Here is a 26,531-nt window from a genome sequence, read left to right as displayed (position 1 = left end):
AGTGGCATAGGAAGCATCCCCATAGACGTCCAAAGCAGCAATGGCACAATTACAAACGACCGCTAATTCCATTTCTAAGACAGTACCAAGAGCAACTTCATGTGAGGAGCACATTAAGAGCAGATATGGGGAATTTTTTTCAAAGGAGAAATTCCAGCCAAAGGACTAGTATCTCCAGAGAAAATCCAGCCCAGTGTTACCTTCTCATGTCACTCTCAAAATCCAAATCAGCTGCTGAGGAAATTGCCCCAGTGCTGTCGATGGTGAAGCCAGAGCTCTCTGGGGAAATGGAGTACTGTTTGTTGGATAGAAAAGAGAAGACAAAATATTACAGAGGCACAACTGATTCCCTGGTGAGGTTCTTCAACCTCTAAGAACCAATCCTGAACTTTCAAAAAATGTTAGCAGGTCATGGACAATGATGATGATGATGATGATGACGATGATGATGAGCCTACTCTATACAACTGACTTCAGATCAGACACGTGCTCTTAAAAGCTAAAAAGAACAAACCGCATTTTTCTGATCTCTACATTCTTCATATTACCTGAGTATTTGTTAGAATATCTCACTCATTGCTAGGCAGTGGTGGCACATGCCTTTAATCCCAGCACTTGGGAGGCAGAGACAGGCAGATTTCTGAGTTCGAGGCCAGCCTGGTCTACAGAGTGAGTTCTAGGACAGCCAGGGCTATACAGAGAAACCATGTCTTGAAAAGCAAAAATTAAAACAAACAAACAAACAAACAAAGAATACCCCACTCAAAATGACATGTAAAGACAAAAGGAATTTCATTGCTTAATGAACACTGAGATCTTATGGATGGTGAGTATAGGCTTTGGAAGCTGGAGGTGGATCAAGGACCTATGAGAAGAAGGAAACTTGAAATCCTCAGCATCCACTCATTTGATTTGGCCTGTGCAGATACAGACAATGCTTTACCAAGTCTTCCTGTGCTTTGCTGACTTTTGACCTCATCCACCTTTCAGCTGTTTTGTTAAAGTGCTTCAAATACACTGTCATTGGAGTCTCAGCATCCTGAGTCACGGGTTGAACTGAAAACGTAAGGGTTCTTTGGAAAGTCAGTTGTGTTGGATAGTGTTTTGCTAAGGCAAACATATGAAGGAAAGTTTTGCTGAAGCAGGCACAGGTGAAAGAATGTTCTGCTAAAGCAAGTACATGAAAGGACACATGAAGGATTCTTCACTAATGGCACTCATGTATTGATTGTTCCACCTTACATTTTGTAGTTGAGCTCCATTTGTCAAGGCTCCATAGAGAGAAATACGCTGAAAAATCTTCTGGTGGTGTGCTGCAGCTTCTTGCCACTTCCTGGGCTGATGAGTGATATCAGCTGAGATGGACTCATGTCTAAGACACAATCTGAGGCAACACCCATGGAGGATATGTGGTGTTTGGAGGGAGTATAAAAAGGACTCAATGGACAGTGATGGAGGCTAGGCTAGGTTTCCTTACAGAGCTAGCTGGGCAACACTTGTCTTCACTGAGCTGAGAAAGGCACAGCTGAGAACTTCTGGCATTCTCATTGGCCCTGGTCACTACTGCTGACTCATGTGGCGTTTGAGGCCTGGCTGTCTCTTCGAGGTAGTGTCACTGCTGCTGATTCGTGTTTGCTGTCCCGACTCTACCAAACTGGACTGCTGGTATATCTGTGAAGTGTTTGCAAGTGGATTGAGCTGCCACTGCTGACCTGTGAACTGCACTGCCAATTTCCTTACAACAGACAGGAGTTGTTCCAAAGAACCATTTCTAAACAGGTCCACTTCCCCTGTATGCTTTCTTTTCCACTACCTCTGGAGGGTAATGGACTAGAAGGGAGGTTAAAGTGTTTAAGAACCATTGTTAAAAATAGGATTTGAAAAAATTAAAGTTACAATGCATGTTGGTGTTATCCCACTTCACAAACAGGAAATCCAAGGCTTGGAAAATTCCAGGGGCTTGCCTTGACCAGCATCCTAAGGACAAGTTCCTGCCCAATGGAGCAGGTTAGGCAAGGGTTTCTAACTTAGGTGAGAACCAATTTATAGAAAAGGCCAAGAGCATAAAAGAAAAATCTACAAGAGCCTTAGTATCAGGAATTAATTATACCAAGTGCTACTGACTTAATCATTGTGCGTACCCAGGATAATTTAATAGAGAAAATTAAACACAGAAGGACTGCAAAGCAGACTAAAAATCATTTGGAGAAATTAGTGACCTTTACATTGATTGATTTTCTGATGAATCACCATATTCTGACTAATTTCAATTCATACCTCCCATGCCTATCCATCTAAATAAGATTGAGCTGATTGTTGCTGCTTCTGTAGAATGATGTGGAATATTAGCATGCCGGAATGGCAGGCAAATTCATCACATACATACTATTAGGGCAAACACAGGAATAATGAGGCCTGATTCATAAGGGAATGACAAGAGGATGAGTGGAAATTAAATGACCTAAGAAGCTCACCAATACTGTCTGCCTATGTACAAAAACGCATGATCGTTTTAAAAGACGCCCACATTTCTGTTTCAAACTACTCAAAATCTGCAATTTCGAATTTAAGCGTTACGTTGGTGTCAACAGTTTTTTCAAACAATATACATTGGAAAGTTGTCTTTTACATGGTTGATTTTCCACAAAATAAAGTATTCTTCAAAAAATATCTTGATGGTGCTGATATGAGCAACTCCTCCCATGTTCAGGGAAGGCTGGAAATGGTGGTTGCTAAGCAGCAAGAGCAATCACTATGTAGCCACCTAAATGAAGAATATCTGGAACAGGAAATCATCCTAAGGGATGAAAAATTAATTCTCTGGGGCTAGGCAGATTATATTCATTGTCCTTAGGCTTTTCCTTATCCTTGTCAGTAATTGCCATAAATTTGCGGCCTCCCCATTCTCAAATTCCAAGGCATGAGCATAGATTATAGGACCTGATGGTATACAGCACAGGGGAGTGACACTTCAGTCTCCATAAACAGACCTACTCATAATCCACTTAATTCTCTTCTTGTGAGGCTCATGACTGTTTGTTCTTGAGGTGGCTTAGAAATGTCAGATGCAAAGTTCAGAAAGAGTTAAAGGCTTCAATGCTTCCAGATCACAGGGTCACAGGATGGGTCTTTTCATACACCCTGACTATCAGTCAAATAATAATAACTGAGTAGATCAGACACGGGTAGTAATAACGGGAAGAGGCAAATCAGGAAACAAAGAAAGAGTTAACTGTGGTGGGAGTGAAAGGGGAAGGTAAAGGAGTGGTTATGGAAAAAGACAACTAACATTAAAGATTTCTGTAAGCCACATAGACAGTCTACCGTAGGTTGGAGAGATTGGCTTGTGACTATTTGTTCTCTAGGTAGTCTAAGAAATAGAAGTATCCGATCCAAAGTTTAAAACTGTTTTCAATGCTTCCCAAGAAGGTCACTCATAGATACACACACACACATAACACATACATACACACACACGTGTGTGTGTGTGTGTTATGTGGTGGGGGGAGGTTGTTACTTACAATGGAGGAGGGGGACAATTCTTTTTCCAGACACCATGGACTATCAAATAAAAATCCCCAAAAAAATAAAGAAAAATCTCAGTGCCAAGTGTTTTCAAAATATTAGTGAGAGATCCTGCAGAACCTGCAAACATTATAGATTGTTGCCACTGTTCTTTATTACCACGAAGAACTTGATGGAAAGACTTTACTACTAAAGACACCACACACTTTAGCCACAGGACAAGGAGAAATAAAGATGGTACCTACCTGGAACCCTCATCCCTATGGGCTACCGTTGATAGTGGTGAAAGGTACTATTCAGGCTCTTCGGGGAAAAAGGTAACTAATAATCGCACCCAATTGTGAGTGCTATGAACTACAATAATAACTGGACTGGCAAAATACACTCATTGATGCAATCATAGCATGACATAAATGTTATGGAAGAAATCAACCACTTTCTGATTGGATTTAAGGCTAGCATCACTAGATGGAATTTATGTCTGGTACTGTTAGCTAAGCCAAAATCCAGAAGCTGGGTGTGTCATAGACCTTAGGAGGCAATTTATTTCTATTATTCTGCTACATGGACATAGTATATTAAACTTTCTCCTATGTACTTATCTTTATGCCAGTAGATTAGTTCAGCTGTCAACCCTCATCAGAGAAGCTTTTATTTCATTACATGATTAATACTGAGATACACAATTGGCAAACATTCAGAGAATGGGTGTTCAATTGCTTGCCTCTAAATAGCACATCTACATCACTCCTCCTCCCAAATTCCAGACATGACAGCATCTTTGCACATACGAACTCACAGATATTGAGACTGAATACATAAGCCTTGTACAACACCAAGCCAGACAAAATCCTGGCATGTTTAGGGGATGAGCTCATGGTGTCCCTCCCCTATCTGAGGAGGTTGTGGCAACTGATGACTGCTGGAAGAAGGAGAGAGCTAGACTGCTTTTTGCAGGAATAGAGTCACTGATAAGCTGCCCACACTCCAAGAGATGGTCCTATATCGATGAGCATGCTCTCAACACTAAGTGGAACCTGCGGCTTAATAAAAGAAAAGGAGTTTTTGTCCATTGGCCATCTACTCCTGGGCATGTGGTCTAACCTTAAGAGTAGTTTCTTACTCCAGTGAGACTCTTTAGGGGAAAAGACATGATTTTTCATTTGCAAGAGGCTATCAATTGGAGATAACTTCTGGGTTAGGGATGAGGGCATGTGCCTACTTCTCCTTTCATCTCTAGGACACCATCTGGCAGAGACCCATGCAGGACCTGGAAATGTTGTTATAATGTATGTTGATTCACTCATGCACTAGCCCTGTTCTTTCTAGAAGGCCTTGATTCCTCGGTGTCCTCCACCTCCTCTGGCTCTTAGACTCATTCAGCCTCCTTTCTGCGGTATTTCCTGAGCTCAGAGTGGGGGAATTTGATGGAGATATTCCTTTTAGAGCTGATTGTTCCAAAGTTTCTCATTCTTTGCATGTTATCTGGCTATGGGTCTCTGTACTTGTTTGTATCTGCTCAAGGAGGAAGCTTCTCTGATAATAATGACTGAGAAAAGCAATCTGTGAACGTAGCAGAATGTCTTTAGGAGTCATTTTAATGGTATATTCATTTAGTAGAATAGTGGTATTTGATTTTCTCCTAGGTCCCTGACCTGTTCTCTATTATAGGCTATCTAAGCAACATTGGGTACAGGCTCCATCTCATGGGATTCACCTTAACTCAAATCAGATATTGGTAGGTTACCCCCACAAGCTTTGTGCCACCATTGCTCCAGTGTATCTTGCAGGGAAGTCACTCTTGTAGCTTGAAAGGTTTGTAGCTGGGTTAGTGTTTACCTTTCTCATTTGGTAGGATGCTAAGTGCCTGTAACACAATCACGAGTGTGTAGAGAATGAAGATTCTATGTAGGCTCCAGCGAGACTTCTTCACATCCAGTGAGTTATGTTGTGTCAGCAATAAAGCCTTCCAGCCAGCTTGTAAAGAAGCAGCAAGAACGTTGACAATAGCCTGGATTGTTTCGGGGTTACTGTGGGACCCCTTTGCTTAATAATTTGATTATATGTAACCTATTTCTAGAGCTTAATTTAGTGACAAGATTTGAAGCATTTTGTCTCCTGATATTCGGCAATTTTATTTAGGTCACCAATGTTCATGTACATATTATAGGAGGTTTCTACTGTCTTAGGATTCCATCTGATGTCTCAAATGGCCTTTAGTTTTGGCGGTCCCCCATTCCTGGCTCTCCTCTTTTCTCCCCCTCTTCCCTGGCTGAGCCTGTCATTCCAGTCAACACTCCATCCATCCATCCATAGCTATTTACTCTAGTTCCCTTTCCTAGGGAAATCCTTCCTTCCCCTGATTCCCTTACTCTCTAACTAATCCCTACAAATCTACAGATTGGAGCTTGTGTATCAGTGATTTAATAGCACAAATGAGCAATATATACCATACTTGTCTTTCTAGATCTAATATATCTCACTCAGGATTTTTTTCTAGTTCTATCCATTTGCCTAATTTTTTTCTGATTTCATTTAACAGCCAAGTAATATTCCATAGTATAAATTTGCCACATATTCTTTATCCATTCATCCACTGATGGACAACTAGGTTGTTTCCACTTCCTGGCTATTATAAGCAGCAATGAACATGGTCGAACAAGTGCCTCATTAAGTGTCCTTTGAGTATATGTCCAACAGAAATATATCTGCATATTGAAGTAGACCATTTCCCGTCTTTCTGATGAAACAGTACTGATTTCCATAGTGGTTGTACAAATTTACTCTCCCACCAGCAATTAATGTGTATTCTCTCTACTCCATATCCTCACCAGTATGAGCTTTTGTTTTTGAGTTTAGCTACTCTGTGTAAGTAAGGTGAAAGCTCAAAAGTAGTTTTGATTTTCATTTCCCTGATGGCTAAGGATGTTGAACATTTCTTTAGGTGCTTCTCAGCCATTTGAGTTTCCTCTTTGGGGAGTTCTCTGTTTAAATCTTTTAATTGAGTTGTTTTCTTGAAATCCATTTTTCTTAGTTCTTTATTTTGGATATTAGCCCTCTGTTTCCTGTTCTGTAGGCTGCTACTTTATCCGAATGATAGAGTTCTATGCCATATAGAAGTTTCTTAGTTTCATAAGAATCCCCTTTGTTAATTTTTGTTTTTAGTGTCTGTGCTAAAGGCGTTATGTTCAGAAAGTCTTCTTTCATGTCAATGAGTTCAAAACTATCCCCAACTCTGTCTTCTATGACATCCCATCTATCTGGCCTTATGTTAAGGTCTCTGATCCATTTGGAGTTAAGTTTTATGCAGGGTGATCAGTATTGATCTATTTGCATTCTTCTAGTGCAGCTATCAAGTTTGTTCAGCATTTGTTATGTTATAAATCATCTCTATCTTGGTATCTTGACCTGGCATGTGTCTTAGGGGTTCCCTAGAAACAAATCATGAGATGGAAAAGTATGTGTGAGTGATTTAGCACCTGTCTGAAAACTGAAAACTGTGACACAAAAGAGAAAGGAGGGGAACTCAAGCTCAAGTGCCATGTCAGAGTCCTTCAGACACTATTCAGCCTGGACACTTCCCAGTGTTTGGGACTGTCCTCATCCAAGAACAAAAGGTGAAACTTTTCCATGGTGAAGAGTTAGCACAGGGAGTTGTGAATTTCTGGGTGTTTTCTGCTCTTGTAATCACAAAAAATACTTCAAAACATCTTCCTTCTGACTAATGGAAACTAATCCTATCATGATCAGAGAGTGGGGTTGAAACACAGAAAAGTGGCAGAAGATATCCAGAGGTTGGGAAGAGCACATTCCCAGTCCACTAGGACCCCTGACACGTCCTTTATTACAGAAGCATAAATCCTACTAGGAAGTAGGGTTAGTCATTATATTTTGAAACAAATTACTTTATATGTAATTAACATTTATTTCTATCTCATGTTCTCTAGTAACTAGGAGGGGGAAAAGGCTTTGTCTTAACTTGAAACTGTAACTGTAATAACTAGTGTGAATTGTCAGCTTGTCAGAATCTAGAACTCATCTGGAAGATCCCTTGATTGTATTAATGGGGTGGAAAGATCTATCAACTGTGGATGATACCATTTCCTCTGTAGGAGATCCTGGGTTACTTAACTGGGAAAGGAAACCTGAAAAGCAGCAGCATGCATGCATTTACTGTTCTCTTGACTTCCCTGCTATGATGGATGGCAAACTGGTAAATTTATAAGCTACAATAACCCCTTTCTCCTTTAAATTTCTTTTGTCAGAATATTTTGTCATAGCAACACGAATACAAAAATCAAAAACAAACAAACAAACAAACAAGAACAAAAACTAAGGCAAGGACACCTGAAGCATTGTATAAAGAGAAAGGATAGCCCAATTGGAAGGAGTTGTCATAGTCAACTACTGATGATGCCTTCTGCCAGCAAATGAAAAGACATCATAAAATAACCAAGGAGTGATGATGTGCAAGATGACTTTAGAACTCCTAGGGAGACCAGAGATGTGCAAGGTGCCATTAGAATGTGTGGGGAGATCTATCCAGTGCCTGTGCCTACTGCCAGATATTCAGTTGGTCTAAGAAAGAGATCCGGCATCTATACTTGTTAACATCGTCCACTTGATCCTATTGCTGCAATTATCATACTATTGAATTATCATACTATTCCCTAATTTTCCCAGAAATTGTCTTCAGGAATACATTAAAAAAAAAAAAAACAGATCCTCCCAAAGGTAGGTAATCATTGTATTTTAATTTTTAGTCTTATCAAATTTTCTTTCAAACCTGGGTGTCTTTGCTTGTCTGATCTTCTTGACCTCCCGTACAGTGCTGACTTTAAACAGGCCAATCACTAGTAGATTTTCATTTGCCTTGTATGAATAGACTTAAATTATTATTACACCTTTTGCAAGTAAATCGTTGTCAAATCTTCATTTTCCTTCCCTTCAGATAGCCTGCAAATAGTCACACTCGGGCAACTGTTATACGATATTATACGATAAAAGCATTAATTCATAAAAAAAATCATCAGAATTTATACATTTGCAATTGATAAGACAAATGTAATAATTTATTGTGCAATTGTTTGGCGTTTATTGTTTTTTGCAAAATGACATTAAGCAATGGTGCAACTCTGGCTATAGTACGTTACAAACTGCCATCTTGTGGAAGATGTTATAAGACGTGCAATTGTGAAGTAAACACTGATCCAAAAATGTATTAAGAACATGATTACGGCTTTCTCCAATCATCTGCCTTTCATGTGGTGAATTAAAGATTTTTTTCTAGATAATTAAAGCTTTTCCTAAAATCAGTTTCCCCCAATCAGATAGTTATTTCAAGCAAAATTGTGTTTTAGCTTGAATAATTCAGATAATTGTCTCCATTCTCAAATTCATTTGGCTATAATAGTCTTACACTAAATATTTCATCACATATCAGAACTTTCTGAGAATACTTTATTATGTGACTGTCTCCATTCCGCCTCCACTCCACCTCTGAATATCTTCATATCACAAGAAAACAAAGTTCTAAATTGTCATTAGGTACTGAGTACAACTTAAAAAATTAATTTTTTTTCAGTGATTTTGTAAGCATTCCCTAAAAGTCTACCAGGAATAAAGAACAAGGCCTGTGCCTGTGTCTTGGAAATGAACACAAGCACAGCCAATCAATATTGCAAGAATATTGATACACTACAGCACCACAAATCAACAAGGCATAAAGCAAGTCATTCTTTTACTATGTATGGAATGATTTGAATGATAAACGTCCCCCATAGATTCATGTATTTGAACACTTGATCCTCAGCTGTTGACACAGCTTGAAGGGGTTGTAGAACCTTTAGGAGGTGGAGCACCACTGGGGGCTTTTGAGTCTTAGCCCCTTGACCTATTTCCTGGGTAAAAATAAATTCTGATCAGCCACCTTCCTGCTCTTGCCATTCTGCCATGCCTTTCCCACATGGAGGGCTACAAATCTCTAGAACCATAAGCCACAGTCAATTCCCTCTTCCATAAGTTGCTTTTGACCATGGTATTTTATCCCAACAACAGAATAGTAGCTAAAACACTATGTTGATTGGCACTGGGCTTCTTTTTACTAAGTGTGAGCAGATAGGCACCATCCAAGTAAATATCAAAATATTTCGTTGGTTTTCTTTTGTTGTATTGGCTAATAGTTTTGTACATGTAAATCATTGCAAAAATCTCCATTTTCCTATGAGTAACCCTAAATTATAGATTCTTACACAGTAACCCTTGGGAGACTTGTTTCTTCCCGGAACATCTCTCTTAATCCTCACAACAGCAGTTCTGAAGGAGTTCCCAAGACACTTCCTGTTCCCAACAATGTGGCTTCCCTGATTCCTCAGTGGCAATAGCCAGCTAATTCTAAATTTTCCAAGATACCATTCAAAACACAAGGATCAGTATATACTTTGTACCTCTGTCCACACAGTACATCAAATTGTGTTTCATCACGCATGCATCAACTACAGTTCAGCCCTCATCACCAGGACAATTGTTCAGTTCACCAGATCGCCACCCCCCAGGGTGCCCCTTGGGAATTCAGTCTTTCATCTAGAGACCTTCCACCATTTCCTAGCATTACATCTCTCTCTCCACTCTGTCTCTGACCTTTTGCCTAATTTATTGAGGAAAATTGAAAAAGTTCCCAAGTCAAGAGAAAACCTCAACTATTGAAAATTATTATCATTTTTAAAGCTCTAAGATAATTCCCTGTGTGCTTGCTTATCTCCTTCCCTCTGCAGCACTTGGCAGCATGTGATATACTGAAGAAGAGTGGCTCTTTCTGCTACTGGATTACCTCTGCGTGACAAGAAGCTTTTATCTTCTTCATTCGCTGTGTAAGTTTTCCTTTTAGAAAACAACCTTGCACTTGTTAGTACCCAATAACTAAATATTAATTGCCAAAAAACAAAAATACCACTAGCATTGAGGGAAATTTTGTTCCTGTCCACTTTGGTTATGTGTTTATACTGCTCCCCCTCCCTGCCTGGAAGCCTTTGTCCATTGCCCCAGCCCTCACACTAGCAATTATCACTATCCTCACTTGTATTATTATTCTCTACCCTTTCCTGGTGTGGTGGTTTGAACAGGCTTGGCCCAGGGAGTGGGACTAGTAGGAGGTGTGGTCTTTTTGGAGTGGGTGTGGCTTGTTGGAGAAAGTGTGTCACTGTGGGCGTGGGCTTTGAGATCCTCCTAGCTGCCTGGAAGCCAGTCTTCTGTTTACTTTCTGAACAAGTTGTAGAACTCTCAGCCTCTCCAGGACCATGCTTCTTGGCTTGATGATAATGGGTAAACCTCTGAACCTGTAAGCCAGCCCCAATTAAATGTTGTTCCTTTATAAGAGTTGTTTTGGTCATGATGTCTTTTCACAGCAATGGAAACCTTAACTAAGACACATGGATTATCTCCTTCAGCATACAATATGCATTTTTCCAAAATGAAAGTTTCTCTGTCGGCTTCACATTTTCTCCCAGCTACTGTCACATTTCTGTGTTCTACGTCTTAAGGAAAGTATTTGAAAGGTATTTCTGCTGGTTGTCCCCTCTCCTCCTCTTAGGGTGAACCCAATCTCACTTTCACTACCACTACTCTGCCCAGCAAAATTACTTAGTGAGATGGCTACCCTTGACTATCAATTTAGAATTTAGAATTACTGTGGAAACAATGCATGTAAGGGAGTCTCCAAACCAGGTTAATTGATATCAGAAGTCCCACCTTAAATTTAGGCTGTGCTATTGAAAGGGTGAAGGAGCTACTTCTCTGAATAAAAAGGCTGCTCATGTGGCTCAATGGATAAAAATGTTTGTCACCAAATGTGTCATCCTAAGTCTGATATCTGAAACCCACATGAAGAAAGAAATTTTTCAGAAGTTTTTCTCTTGCCTCCAACACATACACTGTAGCATGTATGTGTCTATGCACATGTGAATGCACGCACACACACACACACACAGCAAGTAAAGGAGCTTAGTGCTGAACACGTTTATTGTTCCTGAGACCGGATCTGTCTAGAACAGCAAAAGAATTTTCTTAAAAAGATAAACAGATGGACAGCCTGCATACCAACAGAAAAGCTAGGATTGGGTAGGTTGTACTTGCATGCGGAGGATGTTAACAATAATTCTTTCAATTTTTCAACTTTTTCTATTTTTCTGTATGCTCAAATTTTTCATAACAGAATATTGGGAAAAATCTATAAAATCAAGACATTTCCTACCACTCCAACTGTCAATATCCTAGACTAAGTTTCCCTCTCTCCTCATGACTTTTACTGCTGTCACTTCAAATGGTTCCTCCATTTGTATTTTTGTCTTGTATAGTTTTTTTCCATTCACATAGAAGCTTTCTGGCTGTTTTTGTGTAAATCATAGTATGCATTCCCCCAAACAAACTGTCTTACACCAATCAGAAGAAAATGTGAAGTCCTTTCTTGTATTTGAGAGGGCTCCTGTAAACTGATTCCTAACTGTACCTCATCAGCAGCACCCTCCCTCCTGCCCTACTTTACCATCATAGTGACATAACGACGTGTTTCTAGGATCCGAGCTATGCTAAGCTGCTGCTTCTTTGGGGCTTTTCCCATCTTTGTCTGAAATGTTCTACCCAAGATATATGTCTAGTTCACACATGCACCTTTAGCAATTTATATTTATGATTGTCTCTGCTCTTTGCCCTTGGTCACCTCCAGGTAGCACTAACTATTGATGAAACAGATTTGCTGTTTGGTTGTTGTTAGTTTTTGTCCCTAGTCTGTGAACCTCATGGATTTAAAGTCTTTTAAATATTGTACTCAATCATGTAGTCTTGACACCTAGACCAATGCATTCAGGACGATTATTTTCATAGCTATCTGTACAATAAAAACTTGAAGAGAATTCAGAAGTGTCTTTCTTGACTGTGTTTTGTATCAAATAACTTTTCAAAAGTTTTGAATGTTATGGTTGGTTTTAAAACATTTGAAGCTCTTGGAAAATAACTCCTTTTAAAGCCTTTTCTGATATGTTATTTAAGTACATCATAGATACCAAGATACTGTTATCAATAAGATGAACTTAATCTTTGCTTTAACTGGGCTTGTAACTTCATGAAAGACATTTTTTTAATTGACAATATTAGTTAAGGCTATGAAAAGGCACAAAAAAAGTGATTTCTTTATGATGCAGTGCTCCAGACTGAAAGGTAAAAGTTTTGAATCATTTCTATTCTATAATTGTATCTTTAAGTTTTTCAAACCTTCTTTTTAATGATGGTTCTTAAACGCTTTAACCTCCGTTTTAGCCCACCACCCACCAGAGGTAGTAGGAAAAAAATTACAGGAGTGGGGGTATTGGGGGGAAAGAGGTGGACCTGTTTAGAAAGGTTCTTTGGAGCAACTCCTATCTGTGTTGTCTGGAAATCGGCAGTTCAGTTCACAGATTAGCAGCCAGCAGCAACTCAATCAATCCACTCACAAACACTTTGTTCAGTAGAATTGATATGGCAAACAAGAAATCAGCAGCGATGGCACTACAGAGACAGATGACTACTAGCAGAGACAGCCAGGCCTCAGACTCAACTCAAGTCAGCTGGAGGGACAAACAGAAACACCAGAAGTTCTTGGCTGTGCCTCTCTCAGGGAAGCAAATATCAATGAAGTTGCAAGACTCACAAGTGTTGCACAGCTAGCTCTATAAGCAAGCCAAGCTCAGTCTTGATCACTGCCCGTCAAGCCCTTTTTATACCCTCCAAACAGCGCATGCCTCACCATGTGAGTCTGTCTCAACTGCTATCACTCTGCCAATCAACCTGAGTCCAAGGAAGCAAGAAACTGCAGCACATCACCAGAACTTTTTTTGGTTTCTCTCTATGGGGTCCCAACAAATGTAGCTCAATTACACAAAGCAAAGTGGACCAATACATGTCTCACCAAAGAATCCTTCATCATGTGTCCTTTTGTATGCTTGCTTTAGCAGAACATCCTGTCTCCTGTGTCTGCTTCAGTGAAACATTCCTTCATGAGTCTACCTTAGTCTTTTCACCTGTGTCCACTTCAGCTAAACATTCCTTCACGTGTTTGCCCCATTAAAACACCATCCAACCAACTTTCCAAAGAACCCTTATGTTTCCACTTCATATAATAATTTCTGAAGAACAAATGACAATTTAGCGTTGTTTTCATCTGAGATTTTCTATGCTTCATTCTTTTTCTTTTTTGAGGCAAGGACTTGCTAATGTGGCCCATACTCGTTTTGAAATCCAGATGCTTCAGTAAAACTATGAAATCACAGACTTGAGGTACCATGCCTAAATCTCAAAGACAGCTTTGGTATTTGTCAGCATGGAAATAATGGAGGGTTTGAAACTTTAAAGTTATAAATATGTTTGTCTATACAGAGCAAAGTAAATCAAGATTCATTGGATGCTGATGGGTTGATCAATAAGAAAGCATCAAGGGAACAAGATGGCCATTAAGCTCCTCTAATAAACTCTGTACCGACACAACAGACTCTATGAGAAGCAAAGACACTAATGCAGGGTCCTTGGTACTTGCTTGCACTATAGCTAAAGGAAAAGACTACTGAAAACAGGTAGTTCAAGGCTTGTTCACCTTACCCCTCCTCTATTCCAAATAAGTTAGTTGGCGCAAAGGGTTTTCAGAAGAGAGAAGCTCAGGGCTTACACATGAAACCCAGCACCAAGCCCATTCCAGCGATGATCAAAGGACTATGTCTACTATCCATCATTGAGCCTTAGTGGCTCACAGAGCAGACAGCAAAACTGCCCTAAAACAAAAAAAAAAAAAAAAAAAACTTATGCCTCGGTGGGGCAGACACATATGGCCTTGCATTTAGTTAGTGCTACAGGTATCATGGACCTCACCATGTCTCTAAGACTGTGGGACACTGAAGCTGTGAGACTCAGGTACAACAGAGCTTAACGTTGTCCTCGACTACAAAGGACTGCAACCAAACACTACCCAAACCTTAAGCAGCACAACATGATTCAAGACCCCTTTTCTTAGAAGTTAGGCTGAGAATTAAGCACAGAATTTGACACTGGGATGTACTGTTGGACTGGTGAAGTCTAACACTGTGAAGATTCTGATTGCCTACCTTCTGACCTACTAATGGAGCATCTAAAACAGATCCAAAGCCAATGGGAGACATACAATCTTAGTATGTCAGACTTCCATTCCAGCTAGCGACACCTGCAGTTGGTTGCAGCTATCTTGAACCACAAGTCCACCACAGCAGTACAAAGTTGCAAGCAGCACAGAACCCAAACCTAATAAAGTACTATGCTAGTTTGTCTCAGGGTGTGGTACAGCTTGGTGCATTGGTGATTATAACTGTAACATAGGAGCTGGTATACCCAGAGGTATTCTGCGCAGAGGCATGCAGACTCACAGGTCAGTAAATATAGATGATGATTCTAGAACTACTCTGGCCCCAGGAAGAGGCTCGTGGAACAAGGTGCTGAACCAACAGAGTACTCAGGATAAACTTGAGCTTAGACTGTCTGCCAATGCTGAAAGTTGTGAAGAAAACTTCTCTATAGTGAGGTTCACATAAGGTGCCTTCATTTTACTACTTCACACATGAGCTCTTTGCTAAATCAGCTTTCCTTGTTTTCAGTCCTGGTGGCTTTCCAGTTGAATTCGCACAAATCTTAAGGTAAAGTATGTGACCTAACCTTCAACAGATTCCTATATTGTATTCTATCTTTCCATATCAATTAGGAAATGATGAGCTCATGAGTCAGTTACAGCCATGGTGATGTACTGAGATCTTGGGGAGGAAGTTTCTATAGGTCAATCCCCATTACTGCTCTTTGGCCTTGATTTTCACCATCAACTATTTTTCTTTCCTCCTTTCCTCTTTTCCTCTCTTCCTTCCTTCCTTTCTTCCTTCCTTCCTTCCTTCCTTCATTCCTTCCTTCCTTCCTTCCTTCCTTTGTTCGTTTTTAAGGCAGGGTTTCTCTGTATAGCTCTAGCTGTCCTAGAATGTGCTCTGTAAATCAGGCTGGCCTAGAACTCAGAGATTTGCCTGCCTCTGTCTCCAAAGTGCTGAGATTAAAGTATGTGCCATTCATAAACTATTTCTAAAGAAGATGGGGCAGGGTTCATATGTTCTAGAGTAAACATCAATCTGTTAATACGTAAATTTGAATTTCTTATGCCTGAAACCCAGTCTGTACATGTGGACATTCCAGGAGCTGCAGCCACAGAGATCATTTGTTTCAAATTTTCTATGAATTGCAAACTATAAGAATCCTAACATAGTCTTTTAAAATCTAAGGTCCTTGTAAGAAAGAAATTCCTGTTCACTAATTTTGACTGAAATGAATGAATGGAAATGACATTGCCTCATAGTTCCAGCAGCTGACAACATTTTACCTATTTGGTGTGTGTTTTCCCTTATTAGTGAAATAGAAATACTGAAAATATAGATGCTATTCAAAGGATATGGCCCTCTCTTTTTCCAAAACAATTATACTTTAGAACAATCCGTTCGAAGCAGAATTGTAAAGTGAAATTTTACATATCCTAGTTTCTAATGCAACAGACTCATCTTTTTCTCCCCTTTAATGTTTGTTTTACAGCTGTGTTATAAAATAGAAGTGTGTAATTAAAATCTTCAGACCCATAATTAAGTGCTTGGCTACAGTGTAATTGTTGAGTCTTTTGATGATTCCATCTCTAATTATGCCCCTTAGAATTTCCAAATATCACTTTCCCATAAAAATCTGATCATTGTCAGCTTTCAGTCGATACACTTGACTGAACAGAAAATATTGTTTATTTCCACATATAATCTGCAGGCTACATTGAATCATCATATTTAGCAAAGAGGCAAAAGTAATAAAGCTATAGAAGGAGACTTTTAGCAACCACATAATGGTGTGATTTCGATGCCTATAATGAAACTTCCAGAAAGTGTTACTTATTTGGGACTTTTGAGTCTCTCCAATAAGTTATTAGAACTCAAGCTTAGCAAACTACACACACACACACACACACACACGAAAAAAGTCGCACCAAGGTCGTTCTTTCTGCCCTCCACTCACTCTCTGCCCTTACCATCTGAGAGCCCAGACCTATTTTCACCCAAAGCTCATTGACTGTTTCTATAAACACACAAGGCAGAACAGATTACTCAGACAGTTACCCTTTGGGTCATAAATTTATTTCACCCTTAAGAAGACCAAAGACCCAATAAACGTTTAATAGAGTATTCTCTCTCACCTTCCTTATTCCAGAACATTTTTATAGTTCTAAAATTCTTTTTAGGTGGAATGGAATTGAGACAGTGTGCTCAGACTTTCAAATTAACTTTTGATTTAATAACCAAGAAATGTATGTGCTGATCCCAAACACCAGTACCACTAGTACCACTTTGCTGGGAAAGATAAAGTCTCCTGGGCTGAGGTGGGAGGTTTGTACGGTGAGGAAGGTGTGTGATAAAGAGTCTCAGGGTACAGCTGAGGAAAACCAGTGAGGCAGCTGGATAATCTCCATCTCCACAGACAGCCATAGTGTCAGTCTCAAGTGATAGCCAATAACCATCATCTGTTGCCCCCAGCTTTGTGACTGTGACACATGAAGAGAGGTGGAATCTCTATGGGAATTTTTAATTAACCTATGATGAAATCAAGACTTCCTTGACTTGTTCTAATGAACATGGCTTAGTTGCATGCCAACTTTGGTTAAACATTGCCATCCTCACCTGAGTTGGTTTTAGGAAGGTGTGTCTTTTCTCTGGCCTTTTGCCTTTAACCAGTGACTTTTTAATATTTAAAATAGGTCTCGTGTAGACACCATAAAGTTGAGCCCTTATTCTTCTTAATTTCCCCTGACAGTCTCTTAGCATTTTTCTGTAACTTGAATTAATCTAAAATTGTCGTAATTATTTTCCATGAGTTATATTTGCTCTTCTTCCTTCTTTATTGCTCTCACTGAGTATTTTCCATTACTTTATTTTCTCCCATAATATATCAGTTGCAACATTTTTCAGTTGTTTCCTCTCCGTTTCCAGGGTACATTTCAAATACTCTACATATAGCTATAAATAATGCTGTATCATTTTATAGGTGGTACAGGCAACACAACTGAGCATTCATAATTCTTCCCCCCTACAGCATAGGATATCTATCATCTTTCATTTCACTTTCCATATGCTCCAAGTCCTGATACCATGCAACTATTACACTTATCATTTTTGTCGATGAAAAATGGGAAATACTTATTTTTTCTCTTCTTTCTTCTCTCATGGCCTTCTTTACATAGACCCATGTTTCTGACATCTGTTGTTTCTCTCCTCCTGAAGAGCTTCTGCATGTGAAAATGTTTTAGCACTTTACAAAAGGTAGATGTGTGATTAGTGAATGTCTGCTTTTTTTTGGTTTTAAGAAATCATTTCTAGTTTTTACAAATTAAAATAGATATATGTTTTATAGTAAGTGCATTTTATATATGTATATTTTAAGGTATTCAACTTGATGACTTGTTATAATTTCACTAGATATAAATTTCTTGTTTGTTCTGTTCTTTTCTTAAGACTTTTAAAATACTTCATTTTGGACTTTCTTTACTTGCATGATTCTGTTCTAATTTTTCCCTCAACATAACATTTTTATTAATTATTTGGAAATTTTATGCACACCAATCACACTCATTTCTCATTCCTCCCTGATCTACCCTTTCACACTTTTGCTCTCCTCTTCCCCCCAAAGAAACCCACAAAGTCCCACAAATGTTGCCCATATATCTACTGGAACATAGTCAAACTCCCAGCAGCCAGCCTCTTAAAGAACTCCAGTGCTCTCTTCCAAGCTATCAACTGTGAAGAGCCACACTTCAGCATCTTTATCAGTTTTTAAGGAGTCTCTTCAATAGCTTCCAGTCTGGACTGCTTGGGGGCAGGGGAGAGGGTTGTCACAGAAGCCTCTGATATCTTTCATTTTCAGTTGTGAGTCATCAATACTACTATAAAGGAAACTTCTTGCCGATAGCAGGTAGAAGCCGTATGGATCACAAACTTCCACATGGTTTTGGGTGCACAGATCATGGACATCAACATGGTTCCCATCAGCATCATGGACCACAAACATCAACATGGCCTCCAGTGGCCTCAAGGATCATAGATTTCAACATGGCTGCCAGCAGCAGCACAGATGATGAGTATCCACACAGACTCCAGCAGCAGCAGCAGCAGCAGCAGCAGCAGCAGCAGCAGCAGCAGCACTATTTGCATATTTTGAATAAGAACTCGGCTGTAATCTTTTTTTTTTTTTTTTGTAGAATCATTCAGCTTTATTTACAGGAAAAATGGGATGGAGTTGTTGAGCACAAAGGACTTATAGTTAGTTTATATCCTGAAAAATAAAACCAGCATTTGAAAAGAATTATGGATACTGGATACTTGACATGTAAGTCACACCTATAGTTATAATACAGGATAGAGAACTTGTTGTCTCTGTCGCTCACTTTGTAAGAAACTCTTTTAAGTACAACTGGTGTAGCTTTGTTCATTTGAATAAATTAACAGGATGTTGCCAGTCTTATTATATATTTTGAGGGCTATTGTACACACCTCAATTATTTTCTCTTTGGAATGCATTATTTCTCTATCCATGAAAGTGTTATACAACATTACATTCTTCTCATTTCCAGACTCAGCTACAGCCAGGGCTGTACAGAGAAACTCTGTCTTAAAAAACCAAAAAAAAAAAAAAAAAAAAAAAAAGTTGGAGAATACTTAAAGAAGGGAAAACTTTCAAATGTATTTAAAGTGTAAATCCTTAACTTTTGTCATATCTGTTACAATGAAACAGAATTCATACCGATGAGATTCTTAAAATATAATGCATATGGAAATATCTTTGATTTCATTTCAAGTCATAAGAAACATCTAAAATTTTTTAGTGCGGAAAGTTATTCTGTTGTGGAAAATGCGGCATTTTCTTGGATAAAATGTGTTTTACCTAGGGTGTATTCTTTGCAACATTTGAAGCTCCACACTAGAGCATGAGTACAGTTATGAAAAACTTGTGAACTCCTTCATGCAATGTTCAAATCTTTGATAATGTCAAGTATTTGTGGTTATTGAAACTCTGAAAATGTGACAATGTAGGACAGTTTTCATTAAACTTTTCCTTGGTCTTCGGCTGTAATCTTTATCTTCATTCTTCTATAGGTATGGTGAGGGATCTCTTCAACACCATCACTTCTTTGTGCCTTGCTTTTTGAAGCTTGATTATGTCTAGAAGTATGTGTGCATACATGCATGTATATACATAAACATATGTAAATATGTATATGTATTTCAAATGGGAAAACTCCATCAAAATCTCCCTTCTCTCATCTGGAAAGATAAGCTTTGCATGGACAAGGGCTTGAGATTTTTTGATTTTTGTTTATAAGATAATGCTCTTTTCTCTGCTGGACACATACTGTTCTTTCTTGGTATTCACTGTGACAATCTGGTATAGTCCTTGATTTAACATCTATAAAAATATATTGCTGCCAAAACTGTTTACAGTCTTTCAGTCTGTAATTCACTCAGCCTCTAAAAATTTATTAGTTGAACTAGAAGACTCTGGCCTTTTAGGCTAGGTAGGCTGAGCTAAGCTGTGATAGTCTGGATTTCCTAGTCCCTCCAGGTCTTAGAATAGCAGTTTGGCAAGATGAGCCCAAGAAAAATGTTGATATTTTGTTGTTGTTGTTGTTGTTGTTGTTGTTATGTTGTTCAGATTTCCTTATTATAAAGTTGAGTAGTCCAGTGTTTTCTGTGCTGGAGAATATCTACTGCACCACATATATAGCCTAGGCAAGGATGGAGATGCAGTAGGAAGCCAAGGCCTGAGTTCAGGTATGCCTGAATGTGGATAAAATGCAGCCTCACTGCACTAATATTTGGTCCACATACAATATTCTCACGTAAATTTTCATCTTTCATCATTATAACAATGTCAGTGACAGGTCACATTATATCTGTTTTTAAAGTAAGACAAAATATAAACTGTCTACTATGTGAAGTGCTAACTAAACATTACATAGCATGATAACACATGAAACATTTATAAGTACCATGGACAAATGATTAAAACAAGGCTTAGTAAACAAACAGACCTCAATTAAACAACTCCTGTGAACATTTTATACACTGTACATTGTGATTTTTTAAAAAAAAAAAATATGTGGCTAACATCCCTAAGATCCTGAGGTCATGTGATCTTTCATTTCTCTTATGGTTTGTGTGATAGAATTAATACAGTATGAAATACACTTTGGGAACTTTTAATGGTCTAGGAAACAAGATTTACAGACAGATGGGCATGGATTTGAATTTGTTTTACAACTTTTTGTTTAAGCAAATGTCTTGACTATAAATTAAAGACATGGTGCTTTTGCTATTGATTCATTCGTTTATAGCATAGAAAATCACAGTGCCTCCTTTAATGATACCATGGAAATTTGATGAAATACATGCCTATCATGATAGTTATCATCATTATTGGTAAGGTCTCAGAAGAGTGGCAAACTCTTCTCCACATTAGAGCCAGTTTATCTCTGAGTCAATATAAAGATTCAAACAAATGAAGGGGGCTATCCAGTCATAGTATTCAAATAACACATCTGGTCGAATCTAGTGTGTCAGAGGATGTGTGTAGGAGTGTGTCCAGATAGAAGTTTCCACAGCCTATGTCACTACTGAAATGCCATTCCATGTTTGGTAAAATTCACAAAAACACTACATAGGCATTCCAAATGGGTCTCCAAAATCAATTCTCTTCTGAGAAAAGTATAGGGCCAGGACCAAAAGTGTTTAATCTGTGTAAGCAAGCTACACAGAGTCCATCATTTGAAATGAGTTACTTGTGTTAATTGGCTAGTAAGACATTTAGATTGCATGTTAGAGTCACAACTAAAACCTATTAGACTGTCACATTTTTTCCATACTAAAATGTCAACATTGTGGGTGAGCTATCATGAAGAATCCCAAGGAAGCAATTGCTGTGTGCTATATGATTTCTGTGTGGCACAGTTGCTAGGTACTGGATTTAATACTATAATCTGGAATGTGTTCATTTGGGGCAATATGCATGATTAGGTTGCTTAATTACATGTTGCAAAGGAAACTGTGACCTTTCCAGTTCCATCCTGGAGGTGGCATTGTGCTTGAGAGGAGGAAAAGACAAATGTACGTGGAGGATCTCAAAAACAACCATAGTGTTCCATTGTAATTTAAAAGCCCTATGGACACTGTCCCAGATGTGAGTGGCCATCTACTGCATAAATACAATTTTGTAAGACTTAACTGCCTTGAAGAAGAATCTGGTCACTAACAAATATCAAAAATATAGTAGCATCATGAATAAGCCTCTCATTTTTTAGCCAGTTTGGAAAAGAAATACAATATTAAATTTTTAAAACATCTTATTCTTGCCTATAGACCCATTAGTCAAAAAGAAATCCTGGTTTAGTACCATAATCTTTTCATATGGCTTCAAAAATTAAAACAGTATTATAAATCCTGCCACTTACAAAATATTTCACAGTTTAAAAACTACTTTCACATTCTTTGTGGTGTTTGATTAAGGGAACCATACAAGATAAGATAAAGCAGTCATGTGGCATTTCCACAATTTTGACAGTTGAAATAGTAAAGCAGATGAGTAAGTATCCTCCATCGGTGATGTCAGACCATAGGTTGAAGCCTTTTGATTTCAAGTTTCTTTCCCCTCTAGGACATTATGAGGCCTTAGGACAAGACCTAACATTTTGAGTTATGCATTAATCTCAGATTGCTGGATTTGTTTCTCTACTGTGTGGGCAGCCAAGATCCCTAACAATGAAATGAAATATCTCAACATCTTTTCTTTTAAAGTACCTTAGCGGTAGGCTAAGTCTGCCTACACAGAACTGGATGCACTAGAATGGAAACAATTACCTAGAAATTCAATTTAATTTTAAATTCAGTCATTTTCACTTGAAATATCCTGATAATTAAGACAAAAGTACATTTTGGACTCAGCAGAAGAGTATAAATAACTTGTTTGTTTTATGCCTTTATATTTAAATGTAGTCACATATAAACTACCAAACACTGATATTCTTAGTTTCAAAAGACAAATTACCTCCAACACAGCACCCTCTGGGTCCTTGGCTGCTGCTCTGTAAATGATGGTGCCATAGGCAGTGTCCTCTGTGATGTAAATCTCAGTAACTGCCCAAAAAAGTACAATAGATGTGAGTCTATGGGTTTCATCAATACCAACGCAAAACACCTCATTCAGTTATGTGTGACTAAAGCATAAGAGGGGGTGGATATGATCAAAATATATCATGTACAAATATGACATCTTACAATGAAACCCATTGTCATATATAATTAATACATTATAATAAATGTCTTAAAAAGCTCTACTTCCTCAGTACAGATGCTTTATACAATGATTTCAGTGAAGCTAGTGACAATAATGATGATAGACAACATTGTATCATCTATCATTAATCATGCATACAGGAAGGAGATTTATCATCTTAACTAACAGCAATAGCAAACAATTTTAATACTTATTGATAGCTAAGCATTTAACATCATTGATGATTTTTATCATTCTAGTTCTACCTGAGATTTAAAAATAACTAAAAAGTCCAAGATTATAGAGCCACCACAGGAACATTGTTTCAATGTTTTCTCAAGTTTTCCCTATTTCCATATATGTTGGGAGTATGCTATGAGCTATAACCATAGCCTCACATATGATAAGAACATACTTTATCACTGAGCCACATGCTCAGCTGCTACATGTTTTAAGACAGTCATAGTAACTGCAAGCTTCAGACTTACAAGCCTTTGGGGGGAACTAATAAGGCTGAGAAATGTGAGATCTTTGAATCCAGAATAATCATCAGACCTATTGCTGGCCCATTTTGTGAAGAAAGTGATACTTCTGGATACCAAAGAGGTCTTCAAGGCCTAGTGGACACAGACCTACATTTCATCATACAACCCTTGTGTATCATACAACCCACAAGCATTCTGACAGCTGGCTTACTGTTTGAGAAGTCAAAGAGCATGATTTGACCTTGAGTCTATGCAAGGCTTCATCATATGTTTGGGGAAGAAAAAGAAGAGGCACTAACATCTATGGAGCACTGATGATATGCACACATTATTTGGCACTTCTAAACACTATATGCATTTTGCTGGATAGTTTTATATTAAGGAGGGAACCTCAATTTAGAAAATGTTTCCATAAGTACTAATATAGGGAATTTTCTTAGATAGTGACTGATGGTGGAGGATCCATACCATTGTAAGTGGTTCCATCTCTGGGCTGGCTTCCTAAGTTCTATAAGAAAGCAGGCTGTGCAAGCCATTTGGAAAAAGCCAGTAAGTAGCACCCCTCCATGGCCTCTGCACCAGCTTCTGCCTCCAAGTTCTTGCCCTGCTTGAGATCTTCTCCAGGCTTCCTTAAATGATAGACTACAATACAGAAGTATAAGCCAAATAAATTCTTTCCTCCTCAACTTGTTTTGTTGGTTATAGTGTTTTATCACAGTAATAGTGGTGGGAGAAAGAAGAACAAAAGAGACCTCACCACAGGTCTCAGGAAACTTCTAGTTTAACAACTAGACACATTTAAAAGCTGGATTTTAGTACACTGTGATGAAACAGATACATGGATTGTTTTCAATACTGAGAAAATTACTTCAGTCTATTTTCTGTGAAGTAGGACTAAGGGAATAAAAAAACTTCCCTCCAGTACTGTGAACATTAAACAATCCACTTAAAGCTTTTAGGATGATACCTAGACATAGTCAGGGCCCAATACATATCAGCTAGTGTGTGTGTGTGTGTGTGTGTGTAGGGGGCCATGCATATGTCATAACGTGTATGGCATTCAAGGGATGATTTTCAGGAGTCAGTTCCTTGTTTGTGTTGTGTGTTCCAGCAGTCACACTCTAGTTATCGGGCTTGCATTACAAATTCATTCAGCTGCTGAGCCATTACACTAGCCCAGCCCAAGTGTTGTTAATTATCATTCACCATTAGTCTTACAGCCAGAGCACCATGAAAGCATGTAAGACATAGGGCATAGGACCTACATCTGTGACCTCAGGGCTTCCTTTCCCCCAAAACAGACCCTTGGTACCTTGATTTTTCTGGGCAAGCGACTCAATGAAAACAGGAGGCTCATTCACATCTTCAATCTGGACAAAAATGGTCTGGGATGCTATTGCCCCGTGGTTGTCTTTGGCATATATTGTCAAGGAATAGAGTGCTACCACCTCAAAGTCCAGCTTGGGTACTCCAGTCATAAGTAACTAAAATATTAAAAAGAACACAATGATAGAAGGTCAAAAGGTTGGCTTCATACACATAGCAAAGAAGAAATGATAAAGATATATGTATATGATGTATATGTATATGAAAATCCCTAAATAAAACAGAGCATGTGCTTTTTACTGTACAGTAGTAAAAGTGTGGCTTCACTTGCAGCTATGCTTTTAGGCTATGATGTTATCTCATAATCAAACTGCTTTTAATGCTATTTAGAACTAGTCTATGATAATTTTTACTTGTTTGATTATTTTTTATTTGTTTTGGGTTTGGACTTTTTTGTTTTAGTTTGTTAGTTGATTAGCCAGTATAAGACATGGTCTCATACTTAGACCCTATTATTCAGTTTGTAAAGCAAGACAGATTTAAATTCATAGCAACCTTTCTGTCCCAATCTCTCAAGTTCTAGGATTACAACTGTGAGCCACCACACCTGACAATTTGGTTTTGTTTTGAGACATGCACTCCAGACTTGCTCGAACTCATGATTCTACATCCTTGGCTCTTAGTACCGGGATTAAAGGTATGTACTTCCACATCTAGTGTGGATATCACTTTAATAATGTGGTCTCATCTATTGTGTCTTTGATATTTATAACCTAGGTGAGTATTGAACTATAAATATGTTCATTATAGAACAAATACTAGGTATCAACTATTTATTATGGCCTATGCAGCAACATGGAACCTGACATGCTTTATCTCACAGAATCATTTTGTCAGTCCAAGAAAGGTAATACTGTTTCACTTTACAAGAAACAGAACAGAAACCCAGAAAAGCAAACAATTATCTAGGTTTATGGTACTCATAGGCAGAGGAGGCACAGAGGAAAAGCAGGCTCATCAGTTTACCACATGTTCATAAAAGCAGCAGCAAGACTATAGAGTCTCGGCAGAATTTTGCTAGCTGGGCTTATAGTAGAAACTGAACAGAGAAGAAGTACAAGACAGTGTTGTATTCCAAATTCACAATAGAAGCAAATTTGAAGAGCTGGCAATCCCATGGCTTGGTATGAATATCCCAGGTCCTATTACGTACCTCCCTTATCCCTCTAGAATATGTGCCCAAAGTAGCTAGAGTGACCTTGTTAAAGCATTAGCAGATCATGTTTCTTTTCTGCCATGATCTGCAGTTGTTTCCATGTTCCTGATGCTTGTTGTGTAACTTTGCAGTTCCTATGGCTTGGACATGTGACTTGCTTCAGCCAATACTCTATGAGTAAATGTAAGTCTTAAAATGTACACTTGGGCTCAAACTTGTTCTCTGGCTTTCCTTTTGTCTTGTTGGAATATGCTTCTCCTAGTCACTGCTTTTAGAGGCTTGAGATTTGAGGGACACAAGAGATAACCACAGCCTGAAGCCAAACCAACCTAGGGCAGTTCAGTTGTGTTGTCCTGAAGATGTTATTGCAATGAGTTGAGTCCTCTTTTAGGTCCCAGGGGCCATTGCAGAAGGAGCAGGTGATGCCAGGCATGGAATAGCTTTGCAGTATATTTGAGTCATTCTGATCTTAGGGAACCCAGATCTCTTATAATGAGCAATATACCTGTGTGAACTTCTCCCAGTAGGAGAATTAGCTTTATTAGAACTAGCTACCCCTTCTGCCCCTGCCTGGTCCTCTGGGCTGGAGCAGACACAGAGTC

The 26,531-nt window shown here is 38.6% G+C and overlaps 1 protein-coding gene across 1 annotated transcript in view; it reads right to left on the bottom strand.

The window, feature by feature from the left end:
* The window catches only part of LOC114614925 (cadherin-related family member 3-like), a 158,601-nt gene that overhangs the window by 118,489 nt on the left and 13,581 nt on the right, over positions 1-26,531 (bottom strand). Inside the window, 3 exon segments of the mRNA XM_028760532.1 lie at positions 201-295; positions 22,675-22,763; positions 24,700-24,871. Coding sequence (XP_028616365.1) covers positions 201-295; positions 22,675-22,763; positions 24,700-24,871 — 356 coding nt within the window.

This window comes from Grammomys surdaster, unplaced genomic scaffold (assembly GCF_004785775.1).
Source record: "Grammomys surdaster isolate TR1022 unplaced genomic scaffold, NIH_TR_1.0 126546, whole genome shotgun sequence".
NCBI lineage: Eukaryota > Metazoa > Chordata > Mammalia > Rodentia > Muridae > Grammomys > Grammomys surdaster.
This window is presented reverse-complemented; position numbering and strand designations above follow the sequence as displayed.